General features: G+C 37.3%; 1 protein-coding gene across 5 annotated transcripts in view; it reads right to left on the bottom strand.

The window, feature by feature from the left end:
* Window positions 1–881: 881 nt before the first annotated feature.
* The window catches only part of pxna (paxillin a), a 27,973-nt gene continuing 7,271 nt past the window's right edge, over window positions 882–21,583 (bottom strand). Inside the window, exons 1-10 of one of the 5 annotated variants that reach the window (XM_043238587.1) lie at window positions 18,002–18,299; window positions 14,573–14,778; window positions 13,014–13,221; window positions 12,708–12,894; window positions 11,772–11,922; window positions 5,324–5,482; window positions 4,250–4,423; window positions 3,337–3,418; window positions 3,036–3,184; window positions 882–2,283 (exon numbers count right to left, since the gene is read on the bottom strand). In XM_043238587.1, the coding sequence (XP_043094522.1) occupies window positions 2,017–2,283; window positions 3,036–3,184; window positions 3,337–3,418; window positions 4,250–4,423; window positions 5,324–5,482; window positions 11,772–11,922; window positions 12,708–12,894; window positions 13,014–13,221; window positions 14,573–14,778; window positions 18,002–18,281 (1,863 nt within the window). In that variant the 5' untranslated portion in view covers window positions 18,282–18,299 and the 3' untranslated portion in view covers window positions 882–2,016. Of the gene's footprint in view, window positions 2,284–3,035; window positions 3,185–3,336; window positions 3,419–4,249; window positions 4,424–5,323; window positions 5,483–6,999; window positions 7,293–8,245; window positions 8,516–9,831; window positions 10,921–11,771; window positions 11,923–12,707; window positions 12,895–13,013; window positions 13,222–14,572; window positions 14,779–16,667; window positions 16,745–16,844; window positions 17,968–18,001; window positions 18,300–21,583 lie in introns of those variants that run through there. The other 4 variants (XR_006250950.1, XR_006250949.1, XR_006250947.1 and 1 more) reach the window with 4 other exon arrangements.

The raw sequence follows: 21,583 nt of genomic DNA, 5'->3' as shown, positions 1-21,583 counted from the left end.
TTAAGTGTAGGTAACGTCCATCTAAATTCGTCTTATTAATCAAGTCACATTAATAATTGCTGTAAACAAATGAATATTTTTGTCGTGAACGGATATTCCTTACCTCAGAAACTCGCGCTATTCCTGTCAGTGCTAGCCAAGGGCGCGGTTTAAACATTAACTAGCAGTTTAATTAAACGATAAGTCTTTATTTTATAGCTTCACTTATTTTTATAGTTCACTGTTATTCCAAGCATGATAATGAATCATGTAGTGTCCATAAGCAATACAAGTGCTTTTGGATTCAGTTGTTTTAAAAGATTTAGTAGAAACTAAAAGAAGTTCACTGACCCCGCAATACATTTACAGGAAGTTTTGTGACCTCATGTTACACATATTGCCAAATTAACAACTAAAAATGTAGGCTATTTCGAAATAATTTCTTTTTCTGTTTGTTTTCTGCCAGTCTCAGATCCTGAAAATGCATTTTTATTATAGTAGGCTACTGAACAATAGACTAATGACGATACAAATGATAATAATCTGTAGTTTTAATGTGATATATTCAATTATAAATTTATGATTAACTAGCTCAGACAATACAGTATGCATATTGGTGCTAGAGGCAGATTCGTGTAACAGCCAGGTGCTCTTCAGGTTAAAAATTTGACCTAATTTATTCATGAATGCTCTTTATCATACTATAAAATATCATTCAGATTTATTTAGTGGACTGTGTAAAATACAAAATGCATTCAACAGATGCTTTAATATAGAGTGCCTTAAGAGTCAATGTATACACTTCACAATTTATACAAAATGTACTTAAAACAGATATAAAAATATAAAATTGTCAGGTTAATGCTATTTAAATGCAAATAAATTGACACATAAATCAGTCATTCAGATCCTGGTATTTATTCAATGTCTTGTACAGTCTTTTTCGATTCCAGGTTTTAAATACAATGTGCATGTCATCAGTCAATGAAGAATAAAATATGACATCACCTTGAATAAGAAAATCTTTAAATTATGGAAAAACAAAAGTCGAGTAAAGTTGTTGCAATCACTGATAATCCGTAAGACTTTAATACATTTAATTTCATACAGTAGGAAATCAAGTGAATTGAAATAGGGGGGGAAATGTGTATCAAACTCATTACATACAAGAGATTAAGACAAAAAAAAAAAAAAAAAAAAAAAATCATTGTAAGTAATTCGCGAAAACGTGCCTGGTGGCAATAGGCACATTGTGGAACGCTACATGCTCAACTCTTCAAGAAGGTGTTTTATACGAATAAAATATGTATTATAACAGCAGATGTGAGTTGTTTCCACAGTTAAACTCTCAAAAAGGCATAAGGATGGAAGCTCAAACCACTCCAGCCATCCAGAAAAACAGAAACCACCCATGAATATAAAAATAGAAACAATTGTCAAAAAAAACAAACAACCAGACCAAGAAATGCATGCACAATTAAATTTAGGGCTGAGCAAACTCTCAGAGTACCAAAAACTAGAAAAATATACAGAATATGGCATTGAGATTTTGATGATGCCAAGCTGTTATTGCACCTTTAAGAAAAACCTGATGTTGCTGATGGAGAAAAGATGCGAAATAAAATACCAGAGAGTGTTGTTATACCAGAAAGCAGCAAAGAAATGTGCAAAAAGAAATGTGCATACGCATGTTCAAGTTAAGCTCAGTGTGTGTGTGTGTGTGTGTGTGTGTGTGTGTGTGAGTAACAAGTACAAAAATAGATCTTGATTTGTCCGATGCAGTCGATATTATCTAAAATAGCTTCACGCAATTTAAGGACAATAATTTAGTCTCTAGATCCAGGGAAAGCATTTTAAAAAGGCTGTTAAAAATCGTAATAGCTTCCCTGAAGATCTACACTTGGCTGACAGTGCTTTGGCACAGGAACAAGCTGGTGTAATGCTCACTATCGCCACAAGATGACACCGTGACGTACTGTAAAACTTGACCCTTAGGACTTTTGGATATTTGCGTGCGTGTTCAAACACTATCAGACTCTAGCTGAAGAGCTTGACAAAGCAGCTTTGGCAGTAGGGTTTGTCGTTCTGCTCTTTGAATGTGCCCTTGTTCAGCTGTTTAAGGCAGAATGCGCAGACGAAATGCTCGGGGTGGAACTTCTTGCCCATGGCGGTGATGCAGCGGCCGGTAATGGGTTTCTGACAGCCGGAGCAGAGGGAGCCTCGGCGCTCGTGGTAATGAGCCTCACAGTACGGCTGCCCTTCATGCTCGAAGAAACTGCCGTTCACAAATGGAGTGAAACACTCCTGCGGAGGACAGAAACAAAAGGCGAGAATCGTTCAGTTATGCACGAATGACTCAAATAGTGCATGCAACGATACAGAAACATCTGATCCAAAACACCAAGAAACACAACAGAAACACCACAAATATCTATAAAGCACCATGACTGATGATTAAAAACATTGATCTCTCAAATATTGTTAAAAAAAAAAAAAAAAAAACAATTCATTTTAAAATCTGAACATTTTCAAATCTATTCTATATTTGACATTTTTTAAATCATGCTGAATTTAATAAGTTAAATAATCATTTAAAATACAATCCTGACAAAAAAAAATTACATTTCAATACAAGTTTAATATTTTTTTAATTTAATAAAAATCAAAAATATGTAATTTAATGCAACATTTAATTTAAGTATTTAACTTAAGCTTAAGATTCATATGATTATTAATACATTGAGATATTAAATAATACACTACAATAGTAAATTAATAAGGCAATATATGATGTCAGCAACCCTGCCGATTTAAATTGAATAAAATGTTATACATTTAATGAAATCCTGACAATAATATACCATAATTAAAATTCTTAAAAAAATGATCATTGTAAAATAAAAAAATTATAATAAAATAAAAATCAAAATTAAACGAATTTAATCAATTAAAAAAATGAAAAGCAACAAAACAACTAAATAAAATAAGTCCAAGACAAATTTTGGCCTATTGATTGTTTGACATGCCAGTACAGACACCCACGAACACATACTGACCCTGCAGACAAAACACTCAGGGTGCCAAAGAGCATTAAGGGCTGAAATATAGTTCTCCAGGATGGCACGAGCACAGCCGCCACATTTGGGGGCAAACATGTCAAAGTAGTCCTTCCTACAGTACGCTTTTCCCTCCTTCTCATGGAAACCTGCAGAAAAATTAGCAATAAAATTTAAATAAGAGGGGGAAAAAGGTTTTCCAAAGGCCTAAAACCATTTTGAAGAAAATAAGCTGGTAAAAAAAAAGGAAACATCAGCTGCAGAGAAGAAAAGAGGTCGAGAGGAAGTGGAAGCTGCTTACCCTCAGGCCCAAAGAATGACCCGCACTGGGCACAAAAGAAATGCTCCGGATGCCAAGTTTTGTCTAATGCGGTCACCACTCTCTGCAGGAGGAAGTAAAAGAGATTCATTACAATGAAATGATGGTGAAACAAGAACAGAAATTTCATGTCGAAGAATTTTTTCAAATTCTCAAAACGAAAAACGATAAGACTATTATTAATTACTGGCAATAGTTTTATCATGTGCCAACCTACATGAACTAGGGTATAAACCATTTATTTCCTTCATATTTTTGCAATATAAATACCCTTGTTGTTGTTTTGTGTGTGTGTGTGTGTGTGTGTGTGTGTGTATTATTTTGTGTCAATTTGTATGTTTATCTGTCATCATATAAACACCTAGTCAAACGAGTCAAATGTTAATTCAGTAATTCATGACGGATTCACTCCAATAACGTCTCTGGAATCTTTAGAAGTGACTCATCAAAAGAATCCATTCATAAGAATCACTTGTTATTGAAGAGTTTGCACCGGTTGCACTATATGTTTTTGCATGCACAAAACCAAATTACTTCTTGTTTATTGCCTTTTTAAGTGCATTCATTTAGCTTTTTTGTTTTTTGTTCATGTAAAATATTGTGTTAATGTGCATGTTTGTCTTCAGTCAGTAAGCAACATTAGAGCTTTGAAAGAGTCTTCAATTTATTTCTGGAATGCTTTTACATTCTCATTAGACTCTCAATGTTCTGCTGCAAAAGACCTATTTAGAGTGTCTTTAAGCGACTGTTTATGTTTACAGGAAATCTGAAGCCAGAGGTAAAGTGTGGCCGGCTATAGTAAGCCCCATGTCGACTGGGTGGTGACACACGAGACCGTAACACACATGCCCTGTCTGTGACCGCTTGAGGTGCTGATGGCGAGCAGAATCCTTACATCCAGAATGGGTCCGTTGCAGTAGTAACAGCGTGGAGAGAACAGGCTGTGGTAGTCCTTTTCACAGTACGGCTGGCCATCTCGCTCAAAGAAGTTTTTGGAGCCGATTTCCTCCTGACAGTGAGTGCACACGAAATGTTCCGGATGCCACGTCCGCCCCATCGCTGTCACCACCTGAATGAATCAAAAGAAAACAAGGACGGAAGTGTAGGGTTTCACAAACTGAATATCAGCGGCCCGTAAACTTGTTTAAGCCTACAAGCTAAAACCTTAGGATCACAACAGCTGAAAATTCATATTTCACATGACGTAAGCTCACTAAGGTTGCATTTATTTGATTAAAATATAGTAGAAACAGTAATGTATCCTACTGTGAAATATTATAACAGTTTTCTATTTTAAAATGGTATTTTTCCTGTTTGGAAACTGTGATATGTATTTATTAAGCAGTCTTTGAGTACAGAATTCAAAACTACAGTATTTATTATCTTACGGTGGTGTTCGTATGTCTGACAGACATTTCTGACTGGATGATGGTAATTCATAATTTCTAAAGGTTTTTTTTTAGATTGCACATTCACAATACTTTCAAAATGTCAATATATCTTATTTTACACAAAAATACAAAACAGCACAGGGACCATGTGACACTGAAGACTAGAATAATGATGTGAAAAATTCAGCTTTGCGTCACAGGAATAAATAAAATTTTAAAACATACTTTCGACAACAGAACTGATTTCACATTGCAATCATATTTCACAATATTAATATAAATAAATAATTTCAGGCTCTGTAAGCATAGGACACCTTTCAAATACATATATATATAAAATGTTACTATTATTAATAATAATTGTACTATTTTTTTTATTTCAAATTGATGACTAACAATAATAAAAATAATAAAAATAATGATAATAATGTGTTTATGTGAAATACACGCTTTGGTGGTCCTTAAATTCTTTTTTTGGAACAGAACATCCACTCTAGAGCACAATATCTTAAAACTCCAAAAGCAATACAGGCCTGGATAACGATTTGGGCAGTAAATGAGCTCAAGGGATTTCTTACCTGGCCAGCGATGGGTTTCTTGCAGGCTCCACAAACGCCTTTGGCCACAGTCTGGACCCCCAGCCGATTGAGGTCTGACTGCAGGCTGCCCAACATGTTATCCAGTTTATTCCCCTGCTTTGGAACGCTGGTGGGGGAACTCTTGCCCTGAGCCATAATCTACAGGAAAAAGGAAAGAATTTTCACATTTTAAAGACCGTTTTATTAAGCAAAGAATATGTGGATACAGATGCTAACACAAAATAAGCTGTTTTGCTGCTCATTCAGCAGATGCATTTTTCCATAGTCTCTTTTGATACACTTTTACTAGATCAATACTGATGTCTAAATTGTTTTTTAAATGGGTTTACAATGACTATAAATTGAATATAAATGTCACCTAGATATTATTTCATGCTCCAAAACTGATGACACCATGATGCACCATGACACCAAAAAATCTACTTCTCTTTTGGATGAACATTTTCTCAATATGACCATCAGCTTGATGATCTTTTCCAACTTAACTTTAACATCAAGAGCTGCTGAACTGCACACATTTAATTGCGCAATTTATCTATCAATACATTACAGGATATTAATGGTTATCAAGCAACTACCACATACACCTAAAGAAGCAATCTTTTGTAATCAATTGTATTTAGCCAAAACGATGCATGTAATGAAAATGTTTATGGAAGCATTTGTCTTATTTCACAGCCTTTAGAGCAAACGGCAATAAGCTGGTTAGGTTTTTTGCAATTTTAAATAATCAGATGACAGACCGAACAAGGTTATGAGTCAAAAAGGCCTGGTAACTCCATCTCTGTCCTCTCAATTCAAAGAACAGTGACACAGAAGCATTCTTCACAAAGCAAAAATAGCAACCCACACATCCTCTGTTATTTCTGCATATGAACTCACACTTAAACAAGCTACCCTTGAAGCACTTCCACACAGCCTGACTACTGTAGTATTAAGCCCGGTCCTTTCTTTCTTTCTGGTTCTATTCTTGCATTTACAGAATTCTGCCAAACTTAAAAAAGTGCTTTGCCAAAACAAAAAGAATTTAAGATTAAAAGTTTTCTGTGATCACCAGAACTTCATTTGCAAAAGAATTTGTTCACATACCAAGAATTTACAGAAAAACAAGAGAAAACACAAGGACAGACTTCTTGGGACATGTTGGCACCAGCAAACTATTTAATAAATGCTGAGACACTCCTAGTGCAAACGCTGTTTGGAGGTCAAAACACACAAGAAGCATGCACTTTGATGCAACATGCTAGAAACCATGAACAACTTGATAGAAACAAGGTAGAGGGTTCCCACACTACCTGGCCAATGCATTTTCAATAACCATTCCAGTCATTTTATTATCCACATTAATTACATCTACATTTAAACTCTGAATAATTCACTCAAGAATCATTCAAACTGAATTGTGAACCAGTTTAAAAGATTCATATAAAAAGAATGCACTCTCAAAATGATTCACTATGGCTTGTAAATAACTCTTCCTCTATACAAACCCGATATACAACCAGTTTACAAAGACTTTTTATATATTTAGACTTTTCCAGGCCTTACAAATTCCCTGATTTTCCACATTTTCAGTAAATATGGGAACCCTGAAGGAATAGAGGCAAGCTCTGATAAGATGCAGATCAACACAGAGAGCAAGTTCATGCCTGTACCGGTGGAAAAAGAGGTTCATATTCCGTTTGGCAGCCAACAGACGCTAAAACCTTTGGTGGAGGGGGCGGGGTCACAGGTTTGGGAGGAGGGGATGGAGGAGGGGTGGGGTCTTTAGGTGGTGGTGGAACTGGAGGAGCGGGTGGAGGAGGAGGTGGAGGAGGAGAGGGCTCTCTAGGGGTGGAGGTGGTGGGGGGAGAGGAGCAGGCATCTGTATCACAGGATCTGGCTTTTTTGGGACAGGATGGGTTAGGACTTTTTTCGGAGGACTGGGTGAGTCTGGAGAAATGATGATCTGATGGACAAAGAAACAAAACACGTAGCAGGAAGTGAAAGGAGCAGAAAATGGGTTCTGGAAGTAAAAATACCATTTATTTTGTACATAGGAAATTTTTCCCCCATCACGTCATAAACTTTTAAAGAAAGATCTGACGTGAGCTCTAAGGTTTTAAAATCTAAGGTATATGCTTTTGCTGAAGCCATCAATTGGCATCATTTCAACTTATTTTTAAACAATTGTGTTAAACAGCAAGTGAACAAACTACATTAGCCATGATGCTGTTAAGAAAATTACATCAATCAGTTGCGATTGTGCCAGAAGTGTTTGCATTAACTCAATAGGCTCTCAAAATACATAATGTAAACCATATTTCTTTCCGATCAATAAATCCATTAAGTCTTGTATCTTTAACTTTTTACTTAATTTTCAAATGCTTTTTTGCTTAAAAAAAAATTACATAACATTGTGATTTTCCTTGCCGGTTGGTTTGGTTCCTGGCTTAAGTGCTTTAAGTGCCCCTATTATTGATTTTTGAAAAGGGCCGTTCATGCAGTATGTAACACAGCTCTAAGCGAAAGAAAACATCCTGCAAACTTGTAAATCTGAAACATTAGTATATTGCCTGCCCACTTGTTGGTCTTTTCCTTGGTCTGAATGAAAATGCAAATTCATTCTTTGCCACTAGGTGCCACTTTAAATACGAATCGCTTGGGAATCTCTGAACAAAAAAGGTAAAAATAAATGCATATTATAAGAAAATGAAAATACTTTGTTGACTATGCATGCATGTCAACCTGTTGTAAAACATGAACCTTTCATAACCAATTATATGGGTACCAAAAAAAAAAATACCAGGAACCACCGGTGGGCGCTCTACTTGAATTATTATTTTTTTAGAAAAAATATTAAGAAATATTGTTTTGCTAGCTTTTTGTGAGTTGCAACATTAATCCTGCGATTTCCGCTACCTTATCAACCGTTGGTGATACGCCACCTTCCTCTCTTAAACGCTGTGGGTTGGAACAGACAATGACCCCTTCCGTAAGCCAATCATCTTGCTGTTTTCTTGGCCGCTCAGCGCGACCGATTCCCAGTTTCCCTTGCAGCTCTTCAATGAGTAGATCCTGTGAGTTGCTCTTGTTGAGTATTAGTGGGCCCATTTTTTTGCGCAAGTGGCCATCACGAAACATCGGGTGGACGTTGGATGTTTCCTTGGTGCGTCTGATGACCGATTTAAGCTGCAGAGAGGCAGCATTAGTGAATTCACCATGTTTGGAACATGCAATGAATTCGGTGCAAATGCCATTCAAGAGCATCCAGTCCAAAAGGCTCTAGAAAACAACCCAACACTGATCTGGTTTGGGCCAATGCATTCCACAGCAGAAACATCTCTAATCTTCTACGAACAATTTGAAATAAATGCAATGTACAGTAAAGCAAACACATCGTGACAAAAGCAATGCAAAGCAGAACTGACAAACAAACTGTCAACTGCGACCTTCTAGTTCAACTGACATTGCAACAAGAATCATTCAGTTCATTGCATTTAAATTTACTTCAGATTTACTCCTTTTTACCCACGAGTGAATACAATGAAATTAAAAATTGTATTTGATAATAAACATTACATGAAATACATATTTTGATGCACTTCTAATATTTAATTTTAGACCATAATCATATCAGTTACTTAGAAACCTCAAAGCAGTTTAAATTTTTTTTGATAAGTATAGATGCAACAGATATTGCTTAGATATTGTACATTACTTAAATAGCAATGATTTTAATTTACAGCAAACACAAATAAATTATTTAAAAATTATATTTCAAGATAAATGCATACAAATCTGCATGATTTTAATGCATCAAGAAAACTAAGGAACTTTCATATCATTAGACTCCATACATCAACTTTAAACTGCAAACTATCAGCATGATGTAAAACCATCAGAATATAGAATCAGTAAATAACCACTTCACAGAACATCTCCTGCATTAAGTGCCCTGAAGAAACAGAAAAGAAGTGAAGATGGAATGCAGTTGCACAATGAAAACCCACTATAGAACATTAAAAGGAAAAGCAAGCCTAGCCTTGTTGTCCATTGAGTGCCATACACCTCATTGAGAAAGCGCGTCAGGGCATGCATTTGAACATCGCAAAGACTCCTACCACAGAATATTATTCATTTCATGCATCACACATACTTTAGATTCCTCAATTCTCTACCTTTCCAAAAGCATGTGATGCAAAGCAATGCAACAGAAACCCAATTAAATGGATATGCCTGCAATTTTTGGAGCACTAAGTGATGCCTGCACATGCATCTCAGGTTTTTGAGAGGCATATTTAACCTGCTAATGGTGGGGTGCTTCTATCCGAGCAGGATGGAAAGGTTCAGATTGGGTATCAACAGGCCCCTTGGCCCAAGGATCAGGCCCATGTATTTGAGAAAGCATAAACAGCCATACGTGGTTCAGCATGCTTCTCGCTCATGCTCGCTAAATTTAGGGGTGCAAATTGGAGACAGTCTAACAGAGTCGGTACGTCTCATACTTGTCCAGAAGCAGAGAGCCTTTCAACTGCTGATGGCTGGATAAGTGGAAGGTCCAGCGAAACATTGGATGCCCCAGGGAATGATGTGGGGTTTAAAGGGTCGTCCATCCATGTGACATCTTTAAAGCCACCCGGTGGTGTCGATTGATGAAGATTTGCCAGAACATCATTGTTCACTTCTAATGAGGCAGGAGTTCCTTCACCCAGTTTCACCGGCTCTGGTTGAGAAAGACTGGACGTCAACAGCTTGTCCAGAGCTTCCTCAAGAAGAGGCTCGGGGCAAGGAAGACTTATTCCCAATATGCCTGGTTCAAAGCTCTCAGGTTTCTCCTTGGAAGGCTTCTGAGTTAATGTTAGGGTTGAAACTGGAGGAGCGGGCAGTGTAATGGTAGTTGGCACCGGGCTCTTGCTAGTAATCCCTGCCTCGGGACTTGGGCTCTTGGCAACGACTCCAGGGATTGGACTTTTGGTCACTCTAACAGCTGTAACGGGGCTTGGGCTTTTTCTTACTACAACTGGACTAGAGATTTTAGAAGTTGTTACAGGACTAGGACATTTCACATCGACAATTCGATTTGAGCTCTTGATAACCTGTGGTGGACTGGGACTTTTAGATATCCTTGGAGTTATAAGTGGCGAGGAGGCCTTTGGTACCACAAGTGGACTATTTTTGGTGATCGAAATAGGACTTGAGATTTTCAGATCAACGGCTTTTGGTGAACTGACTTCATGTTTGTGTAAACTTAATGCCAGAGGGATAGAGGTTTTTGCAGATGGCTCAGTTGAAAAACAAGACTTGGGGGCTGGACTCTTTGCGCTTGAAACTACCAAGAATTTCTCTGAATGGATCTTGGAGGAGGTACAAAGCACCGTGGAGTCGGACACTGGAGCAACAGCTGTCGATTCCTCAACAATGTGGAGTTCCAGTAAATGTGGTGCACAATTTGAGGATGGCTGGCAATGAAAGCTGCGATCAGATACCTCTCCTTCTGGTACTGAAGGGACTGTGAGGTTATCATTCACCACAAGAATGGGAAGTTCTGACCCTTTAGTGGATAATGAGTCCTCCTTAACTGACAGAGAGACAGACTAGACAACCAACAGCAAGACGACAACAATAAAAAAAAAGAAATGGAGGAAAGCATTTAAGTAGAAACAAAGGATGACATGCAAAATGAGGCAGCAACATGTATGACAACATCCAGTCATCTTACTATAAAATACAAAAACTATGCATTAAAAGTCAGTGGCCTAATATAATGCATTATGTAATATATATATATATATATATAGATATATTGTCCAGCCCTATAATGTAATATGTCAACATGTTTGGCTTATTTAGTCAAGGTAACAAAATATAGTTGGTTTACCAACCTGAAGGCAAATATAATCACCCAAATTCGCAGATATAACATGACACCACAACCACAGCATTCCAGATTCTCTCTTTTCAACCGCAGTGTGGCTCACGTCCAAGATAGATATGCTAACAAGACCTTCCTAATGGACCCATGAGAGCATACCCTCATACACGCATATAAACCTCTTTTTTCATTTTAAAGACCTTGAATGATAATAATCTACTGTTTACTATTTGATTATCATTATCAGCACTCACAGACATGCGTAATAAATCACAACACAGCTTATACCCCCTACAAAACCCAATGACAACTATTTAAAACTACCCTTGTAAAGCTTTAAATCAGAATATTTGCCAATAAGAATTACATAAGCAGCACAAAATAGCTTTACAAAATAATTACAAATTTTACTAATTAAACACTAGTTTAAAACAAACCATTCCATGAAAGTGGCTTGTAAAATATACGTATTATACATATACATACATACACACATTTTTTTTTTCCATTTTGGGAAATTGAAGGACACATGGAAAAAATAATGCAACATTTCTCTTTTTCTTCAAGACTTACATTGCTCTGAACTTTGAAGTCAGACAGTGAGGCCATGAGTTCGTCAAGTTCTCGTGTCGCTGAGGAGGCAGAGATCCTGGCCTGCTGCTGGGCAGGGGTCTCCTCCTGAACTTCTCTCAACTCAGGAACCACTGGCACTGCTGGGGCGGGTCTATTAATGTCAAAAAGTTAAAAATGCGATATAAGAAATGGTCTAGACCACAGATAGGGGACTTTTTTTCAGTCATTCACAACATTTCAGCTCATTTAAAGGGGTCAGGTGATGTGATTTCAAGTTTTCCTTTCTCTTTGGAGTGTTACAAGCTGTTGCTGCATAGTTATGCAAAGATATGACTTGTCCACACTCCCTAAACAGCTCTTTTAAACACTCCAACACTTTTCAATGTCATACAGTGGGTTCATTTTCATAACACCACCCAAATGTTCGCTCATAGAAAGAAGGCGGAGCTATTATTTAAGGACAGCCTGCTGCTTCTAACTCACAACCTTTAAGTTCTCATGCATTTATTTAATCATAAATATACTATAAACTAACATTGTGATCATTTTTAATTCTTAAATATTCATTAAATATTTTATTTTAATATATTTTAAAATGTAATTCACTCCTGTGATCAAAGATTAATTTTCCACATCTTCAGTGCCACATTATCCTTCAGAAATCATTCTATTATTATAATCGTTATTATAATTGATAATAAAAAGAACTTGTTATCAGCTTTGAAAATATTTTTGCTTATAATTGTTAGCTAATAACTTATAATATCAGGAATCATTATTAATAATTCAGCAGCAATAATAACTGAGCAGCAAATCATATTCATATTAAAATCATATGACACTGACGACTGCAGTAATGATGCTGAAAATTTTGCTTTGCACCACAGGAATTGCGGAAACAATTGAACTGAACAAAATTTCAGTGTGCAAGCTTACGCAGGGGCCGGCACAGAGCTCTCCAACTCATTAAGCAGGCTCTCCACACTAGGTCTGACATCTTCTATTGCCCGTCCGGGTACATTGCGTTTGGGTTTCTCTATGGGAGGTGCTTTCACTGCTGAAGAGACGCCGTTTTCTGGAACATATCGCTGGGCATTGCTGGCTGGTTTGGGAGGGTAGGTCTCTGTGAAACACCAAATGAAAAAAAAATCAGCTATTAGATTTGATATACAGTCAGAAAATGTGCATGTGATGTTTGTAGAGCTTTAACAAGCCATTAAACCCAAGGTTTAAAGCACTTACCTTCAGTAGGGAAGGCAGGTGTGCTGTGCTGTACGGCGTTGAGCTCCAGCAGCAGACGGTCCAGCTCTGACAGGTTACTGCCAAGTGATGAACTCATGACGGCGACAGGGGAGTCAGTAGTCTTCTGCTTGATAGGGAAACTATAGACGTGTTCTTCTTCAGACTGTGACACACGTGGACTGGCACTTTTCGGCGCTGAGCTAAAAGACTTGAGGAAAGAAAACATTAAGGTGTTTCACTTTCACTAAGAATTTGACGAGAGCAGAAAGCACCAAAATGGGCAAACATTATGAAAAAAATTTATGATACTGTACATCTGGGGGTCACTTTTGTGGATCAATATATCAGTCCATCCACTTTGAAACATGCTACACAATGCATTTTTTGTGATGCTGCATAATTTGTTGAACTACATGGTATTGCAATAAAAAAATAACTGGAATAATTCTGGAAATTAGGCTGTCACAAAATCAATGGTCATGTTCATTTAAATAATTCCTGTATTTTGATTTAGACTCTAAATATGTTCCCATAGAGCCAAAAACATACATTTAAAACACCCAAACGTATTTAGTGTGACAGCTATCAAAAACATCTGCTGTCTTTCACAGAACATTTAAAGAAACCAAGCTACAAACACGTAAAATTAAAATACCAATGCTTTTACAACACAGAGTAACTTAACCATCCCTGATGTATTAATTATAACAGACATAATTGAAATCTGAAAAAACTGAACAATATAATACTCCAAAAGGCAGCATAAAATTGAAAATCATATAATAAACTTGTGCATTACAGCTTTACACAGCGTTCCTCAGAGCACCTAATCGAAATTAAACTCCAATATTTTTGAAAATAATGGTTCATTTTCCAACTCCCCTAGAGTTTAACAGTTGACTTTGACAGTTTTCAAATCCATTTAGCCAATCTACAGGTCTGGTGCTAGCACTTTTAGCTGCAGGTTAGCATAGAACATTAAATCTGATTAAACCGTTAGCACCTCTCTCACAAAATGACCAAAGAGTTTAGATATTTGGTCAGAAACACAGTTCCTGGAGGGCCACAGCTCTGCACAGTTTAGCTACAACCAGCTCCAAATCACACCGGTTTAGAAATTTCTAGTGATCCTAAAGACGTCCATTAGCTGGATCAGGTGTGTTTGATTAGAGCTGTGGCCCTCCAGGAATTGAGTTTGAGGCTAATGATTTAGATATTTTTCATATTTAAAACTTGACTTTTCTGTAGTTACACTGTGTACTAAGACTGACAGAGAAAACTATAAATCTTGAAATTATAAGTGAACTTAGATGCTACAAATATGTATAACATGGCCCCATTCGAGAAACCTTGAATATGTTGAACCTGCTTAATGGCACAAGTCTTTGGTGCAACTAGAGATGAAGTGCTTTGCTCGAGGGCACAGCAGGCAGAAAGTGGAACAGACCGGATTCTGGTATTTGTCATAAGGTTAAAGGATAACCAAGCAGACTCATATAAAGACCAGCAGAAAGCTCTGGGGAATAAAGAAACCCTCCAGGAAATAATTGTGCCTTTACCTGGGTTGATGAGTGCTTTGATTCTGGCTTTTCTACCCAAGATCCATTCAGTGTTTGAGCAGGAGGAGAGGTCACTCGAGGCGGGGAGGACAGGTCCTGATATACGTCACTTCCTGTGGGGTAGGAATATGGCGTCTCTTCTGGCAGAAAAACAGCTTGTTTGGAAATGTGGGAGGTTGTGGACTCCAAATCCGCGAGAAGAGCATCTGTAAAAAACAGAACAAATTAAATATTGGCTTGGTTCTCAGAGTCGGTTGGTTTTTTAACACCCACTGGTGTTCTTGCCTGATTTCTCTATGAATATCAACTTGAAATAATATAAAAGAGCCATTTAAGAATCTGAATATGTGAGCCTGGACCACAAAAGCAGTTTTAAGTGGCTGGGGTATATTTTGTCTTTGATGCCAAAGATCATTAGGATATTAATTAAAGATCATGTTCCATGAAGATATTTTGTTCATTTCCTACCATAAATATAACCAGAACTTCATTTTTGATTAGAAATATGCATTGCTAAGAACTTCATTTGGGCATTTTTAATTTAATGATTCAATGTAAAAAAAAATGCATGTACCAATCGCATATAGTTTTGAAGCTTTCATGTCTGTTCAAATTCATAAACTTAGCATTCAGATATTTGCTTCAGATTCACATTCCCTAGAGAGGTTTTGTGCTTGAATACCATAAATCTAATCAAAAATCAAGCAGGTTGTTGCTGAATAACTCTGTTTCAACGTGACTCTGTCAAGTCTGTTCAAAACGCGGCTGTCTCTGCTGGATAATTCTGAATCACATGATCATGATGGTGCAATCACTGAAGGCTTCACTCATACGGGTGTGGTGAGAACGACAACCTCACATGTAAAGACTGCTCTGAAACAGCATGCCTACAGGGATGTATTCAGCAGGAAGTGCAAAATGCATGTGCATAACAGGACACGCCTCTTAATGCACACGTAAAATCAATATTCAAAAGCCATAAATGCAGCACAACAACAGAAAGCACTTACACAATCTACTAGGAAAGCTTGTAAAACATGCTCTTAAGTGACTGTCAACACTTCTCGGGTTTAAAAGTCCTTTATTTAGCAATTACTTCTTTGATAAGGCACCTTTAGATCTCGGTTGCATCATCGTCTTTGCTACCAAGCCTGTCACACCATGTCTACACAGGAAGTGATTGATGTACATAGCAGCACGACAGCTTGAGGTTTGTGATAGTGGAAGAGAAGCAGCAAGTCACCCAAACCTGACCAATAAGCTGACAAATAAACTAAAGATAAATAGTAATAATAATAATAATAATAATAATAATAATAATAATAATAACTATCGTGGAAAAAAGGACTCACAATAATATTAAACTATTATTTAATACAATTATATTAATTAAAATTATAATCATAATACATAATGTGCACATAGCATTAGAATAAAAACAAATCAGTGAGCAAGAAACATATTCTGAAGATATTTGGATTTATTTAAAATTTTTAAATAAAAATGCATAAAATTCCGCACAAATTACTTTTCAAAGACATAATCTAGAGTAAAGTAATTCATACATAAAATTCAGCAAATTCAAATAAAAAAAATGCAGAGTAAAATACCCATAATTACATAACATGATATTCAGAGTACATTAATTCAAAAATATATAATGCAGTGAATTAGTGAATTAATACATAATAAAATTCAGAGAAAATAAATTTCTTTCTGCCAAAGGAGGCATTGGCTGTCAGTGTTTGTGATTTGATTTAATTGGCATTTTTCATGCTTTTCGACGCACCAATCACGTCCGATGTAGAGATAATAATAATCTACATGTTAAGTGTTAGGTTTATCTTCTACCATACAAGTTATACAATCCAAACTCACACAAGACGAGTGCAACAAAATCAAACTCAACAAGCAACTTGTGTAAGCAGGTAAACTTCAGTCAGCCCACAAACACGCATCGTTAACCACACAATACCAACAGCAGCAGATCCCCAAAATCACCATTACAGCCACAAGCACACGAAAGCCACAATCCCAAAGAAGAAACAACCAGTTAAAGGCAATTAACAGGAACGGAGGAAAGCTGGTTACTTACACTGTGAGCGGGACAGACAGAAACGCCCTGCTGAGCTCGGTGTCTTTACCTTCGCACTTTATCTCAGACAGGAGGAGCTACGACAAGGAGTGGAAAAAACAGAGAGAATAAGGATGGAATACCAAAGAGAGATAGAACGAGAAGAGGAGAAGAGAGAGGAAAGGAAAAACAAAGCACTTCGAGGCTGGACGAGTGTTGTAAAGTCTTCTGCGTTCGGTGGCAGTGATTGTGGAGTCGTCCGAGGGGAGGGCGGGTGGCTGTTTTTCGACAGGTGCTAACTTTAACTTCCCCTCCACATACCACGTACTAAAAATGCTGCAGCATATAACCTGCCCGCAGCTGTGTACAGGTCACTGATCTGGTCAGACACAGCTACCATCAGACAAACAGATTGACTTGCTAAATGACTCGGTCAGAAATGCCGCAGGACCACGATTATGTCGTTTGCCAAATAAATGTGAATATACAGCGAGGGCCGTAAGACTCGTAGACTTGAATCTGATCGTATCTTGACTGTTTGTTCAGAGCTCGGCCTGAAGAGGGAGTGGCAAAGGAAACATTAACCCATATTTCTCTCTCGCTCTTTCTCCAGTCCTCTCTACATCCGTTACATTGATATTTGTAATCACTTTTCCTTACACTTCAAAGAATGTGGGTAACCAAAAAGTAGCCATACATATATATGTGTCTTCTCAGCTTGTGAAAAAGCTGCTTGTGTTGAGCTTTGGTTCACCACCAGATGGTTATCAGCGCATGTACAAAACAAATGTAAAACCTTCAGTAGGTTGGTATATTAACATTACATCAGTTAAATGAACACGTTGTTTAATTGCACATTTAAGTTCAATCCGAAAACCCTAAAACATTGCTATCGTATGCGTTACGGTAAAATTCTGCCAACCACAATTTCTAGTCACTGAAACAACTACGCATGGTTGGAAATCAAAACGGCCTAATTAAAGTTTTTTGACTGTAGGAATTCCGTTATTATTTTCTGATACACATCTTAATATGAGCCAATTCTAAACAATAAAAGCCACAGAGCACCTTCGCATTTGTCTGCTGCCAAATTAGGCCACGAGACACGAGTAACAAAAACAGAAAATGAAAGCATTGCTGCATTCTTTTTTTCCAGCCAACTGTATATAATCAAGCCACTAATAAACTAAGCAAATATTGTTTGGTGTGAAAACCAAACAATATTCGCAATAAAAGTGGTCTTACTTCTCAGTACTCAAGTATTTATGTCTATCCTCTTTACAAATTAGCAAAAAACTTGTTAGTGTCTGAATGAAAACCCACAGACCAATCAAGACAATAAGAGCCAATCCTACCTCCCCCCGTCACCCACACTGGGTCAGGGATCATGTATGTCCCGTCGGAATCAGCTGTGCCGGTCGAAAAAACGACAGGACCCGTCATTGACTCTCTAGCATGTGCTTTTTCAGTCCCCAGAGCGGCGTGTGTGTCTGACGCCTCAAACACAGCAGAATCTGGGTCTGAATGTGGGTCAGGAGCAGATGTTAATGAGGACACTCGTACGGAAGGAGCCACCGAATCCATGTCTAAAGCCGAAACTAAAACCGATTCAGAAATCGCCTGCACTTCTAACATATCTTCCACAGCACCTGCTCCTGACGTCTTCTCTGCTGAAGCTGACATATCGGCATCAGTCACCGGCTCCTGGCCGCTTCCCGCTTCTGGTGTGAAATCCTGCATGTTGAATTCCCAAAAAACCTTGGCAAATCTCCTCAACAGCGAATGCTGGTGAACTTCACTCGTCCATCGAGGAACAAAAAAAGGAACCGCACCCGAAGGAATCAGGCACAGGATCCGGAAAAGTCTGGAGTGGGATGAGGAAAGGAAGGGTCGTTCCCATTCCAAAGCATTCAAAACATTCCACTGGGCTCGATTATGTATACAGCCGGCAGCTCGCTAGATAACGCTTTCTCTCAGGGGGATATGCTTACATAAGCTATAGACACTATGCAAAACCATATATGACCACATTTTTAGGGTCTACAAAAAACTATGGAGGCTAAACATTCCCAGACGTTATCTAGGAAGAAAGTTATTCCGAAAATCCTGCAAGAGCGAGCAGAGGACCGTTATTCCTTGGAAAGGCTTTACAGGATGCCCCTTATTTAAACATCGTTAATCACTGAAAACTCATCAGACGATCTCAGCTTTAAAAGAGGGACGGTCCACTTAAAATCAGCCATCATATTACAAATCAGGTCAATCAGGGCCAGCCATCATAGGGTTTATAAAAAGGTAAAGAAAATGGGAATAAATTGAATGGAACACAAACGTGAATATGGCCTCTAAATGTTAATGTCTTCTCTAAGCTTAGAAACACTTCAAAGTTAAAAAACAAAACAAAAACTTACTCTACTGTCATTATTTTTGCAATAAGAAATTATGGCTTGGATAGCTATGGATAGCTTCCAAACACTAGAATATGAGAATAAGGTTGTGTTACTCTACAGAAAGCACCAAGCTGTAAGCGCTTCTTTTCAGTTGAGAAGATGCTTTTATATGGTTGCTGTGATATGGAATATCTGCTGAATAATATGGCAGTTGCATAGCGAATGAAATGCTTCTCCAAGCATCATTTTTCATAACATTGCTATAGCCTGGCAATCGCATCTGGTGAAGAAATCCATATTTGGAGACAAGCAATATTAACTCAGCCATTGTTGTTCCATCGGATTACAAGCAGAGTGTGAAGGTTGGTAGGTGTGGTATTAGTCCCGCCCCTCCTCCACTGTGATTGGTTAGCTGGTAATGTGCTCTTGATTTTACCCAAAGACATTCTTGAACTATTGGCGCCAAGCAAAAAGTGCCTAAAACACAGCGCACGGGGTCAAATGAACACTCACTTCTAGTAACAGACATTTTGCTACATTATGGTATGTTTTCTCCATATAAAGAACACAAAAAAACAACTATGTAATGTATATTATTACAATGACGAAATAAAATTTTCGCAATATCGCCCATCTTGATTTTCCATCTCGAACACTTCATTATCATTACAACTAATGCCATAATCATATCATTCCTAATTTTAACAAAAAGACCACGTCCTCCAAAGGATAGTTTGTTTTATTTGAGAAATTTGTTTTTGAGTAACGTATAATTTGGCAGGTCACATTGAAATGAACTTGCCAATGCAAATATAATAGCAGCATAATTCTCCTTTGTCATAAATATCTATAAACTGTGAACAGCTCTTGTTTAACATTTAAAACAATGATGAGAAGAGAAGGAATGACTCAATGGACTGGGTTTTGAGCGGAAAGTGACTGCATTGCAAAAAAATGTTGAATATCAGAAAACGGAACTACTTTATAACAAACCATTTCACAGTCCACCACATTCATATGCCATAGGTCATTAAATATGAGCAGGCATAAACAAAGCTGGAGATACGAGTCTGTTTCTTAGCCTTATTATAAGTGCCCATTTCATAACCCATCCATTTGCATTTACATGCATACTTGTACATCCCCTTCTGGTCGATGAGTAGAAGTGCAGCAAACACCTTATTCACCCAAAAAGATAAACAGTTGAGAAACGGGCCTCGCAAATGACTTTAACAACTCACTCCGGTCTTAATTGAAAAAAACGCAACCCGCACAGATCAAACCTAAAGAGTGTGGTGGTCATTTATGAGAATGAAATATGGAGTTCTCGTCTCTCAAGTCCTGACCTTCAGAGATTTGAGCAGCAGGGTGGTCGAGCCAAGGAGGGAGACCCAAGACCCCTGCGCTAAAATAAGAGCCTCCAGTCCTAAACCTGCCACGCAGAGCCGATGAAATACATCCCACGCTGTAAAACCTGAGAGATCCCAAGGAGTAAAGCATTAATAACCCCTGAATTCTCCAGCGTTCGGTTTTCGACATGTGACACAGATGTCAACCCTGCAAGAATGTATAGTGATTGCACCGTAAAGAAATGACACTATCTGTTTTTCCATCACAACAGAGCAAACGTAGTTAGGCAACAAAGTGACTGACAGGGATCACACCAAACAAAAACAGACGTGAAGCAGAATGTCATAGTTCATTATAAAAAAAAAAAAAACAGTCTTCTATTTTCCACTGACATAAGACGTTCATTTTATTACTTATATATATATATATATAAAGAAAAAATATAAAATTCTAATTCTAATAATTACAAATTATAGCATATATATTTTTATTATATTAAATAATTTTATATCCGTAATAATATTATTAATATTATTATTATTATTATTATATTTTAATTCACTTATTAACAATTGAATTGATTACAATTATCAGAAGAGGTACACTTCATTATAGATGGTGGTTAGTGCGTGATTATGCATGTAATAATATTAATAAATATTAGTTACGTATAATTAGCGATTAATATCTAAAAATACAAAAACACTTCATACTATATAATATTCTATACATAATTATGTGTATGCGTAGTCACACACACAGATATGTGCATTTAATCAGAAAGAATGTATTTTATTGATTGTATGATAATAAAAAAAACTAACTTAAATGAAAAATTTTATTTGCTGTATGAACCAATGATAATTGCTTTAACAATCACTTATATTAATTAAATCACAGTGCCCTGATGAATAAAAAAATAGCAGAGCTCAACGTACAGTATGGGATATTTTAAATTGAGCAAACATTCAACGTTGGCCTGTTAATTACTAAAAAGCTGCGTAAAGAGAGTGAAAGACATGAAAAGTGCTGTTCCTCGGTGGAGATCGAGTCCTCTGGCTCCTCTATATTTAAGGCTGTGTGTTTTTTAATTATGATTCTGTAAGAGAGACGCCATGTGGGACCAATTACCAGCTCTGAGTCAAACAGACACAGACAGAAAGAGAGAGCGACAGTCCGGTATCATTATCAAACTGC

The sequence above is a fragment of the Puntigrus tetrazona genome, chromosome 5 (genome assembly GCF_018831695.1).
Source record: "Puntigrus tetrazona isolate hp1 chromosome 5, ASM1883169v1, whole genome shotgun sequence".
NCBI classification, from domain to species: Eukaryota; Metazoa; Chordata; class Actinopteri; order Cypriniformes; family Cyprinidae; genus Puntigrus; species Puntigrus tetrazona.
The sequence above is the reverse complement of the archived record's forward strand: the minus strand, read 5'-3'. Positions and strand labels throughout refer to the sequence as shown.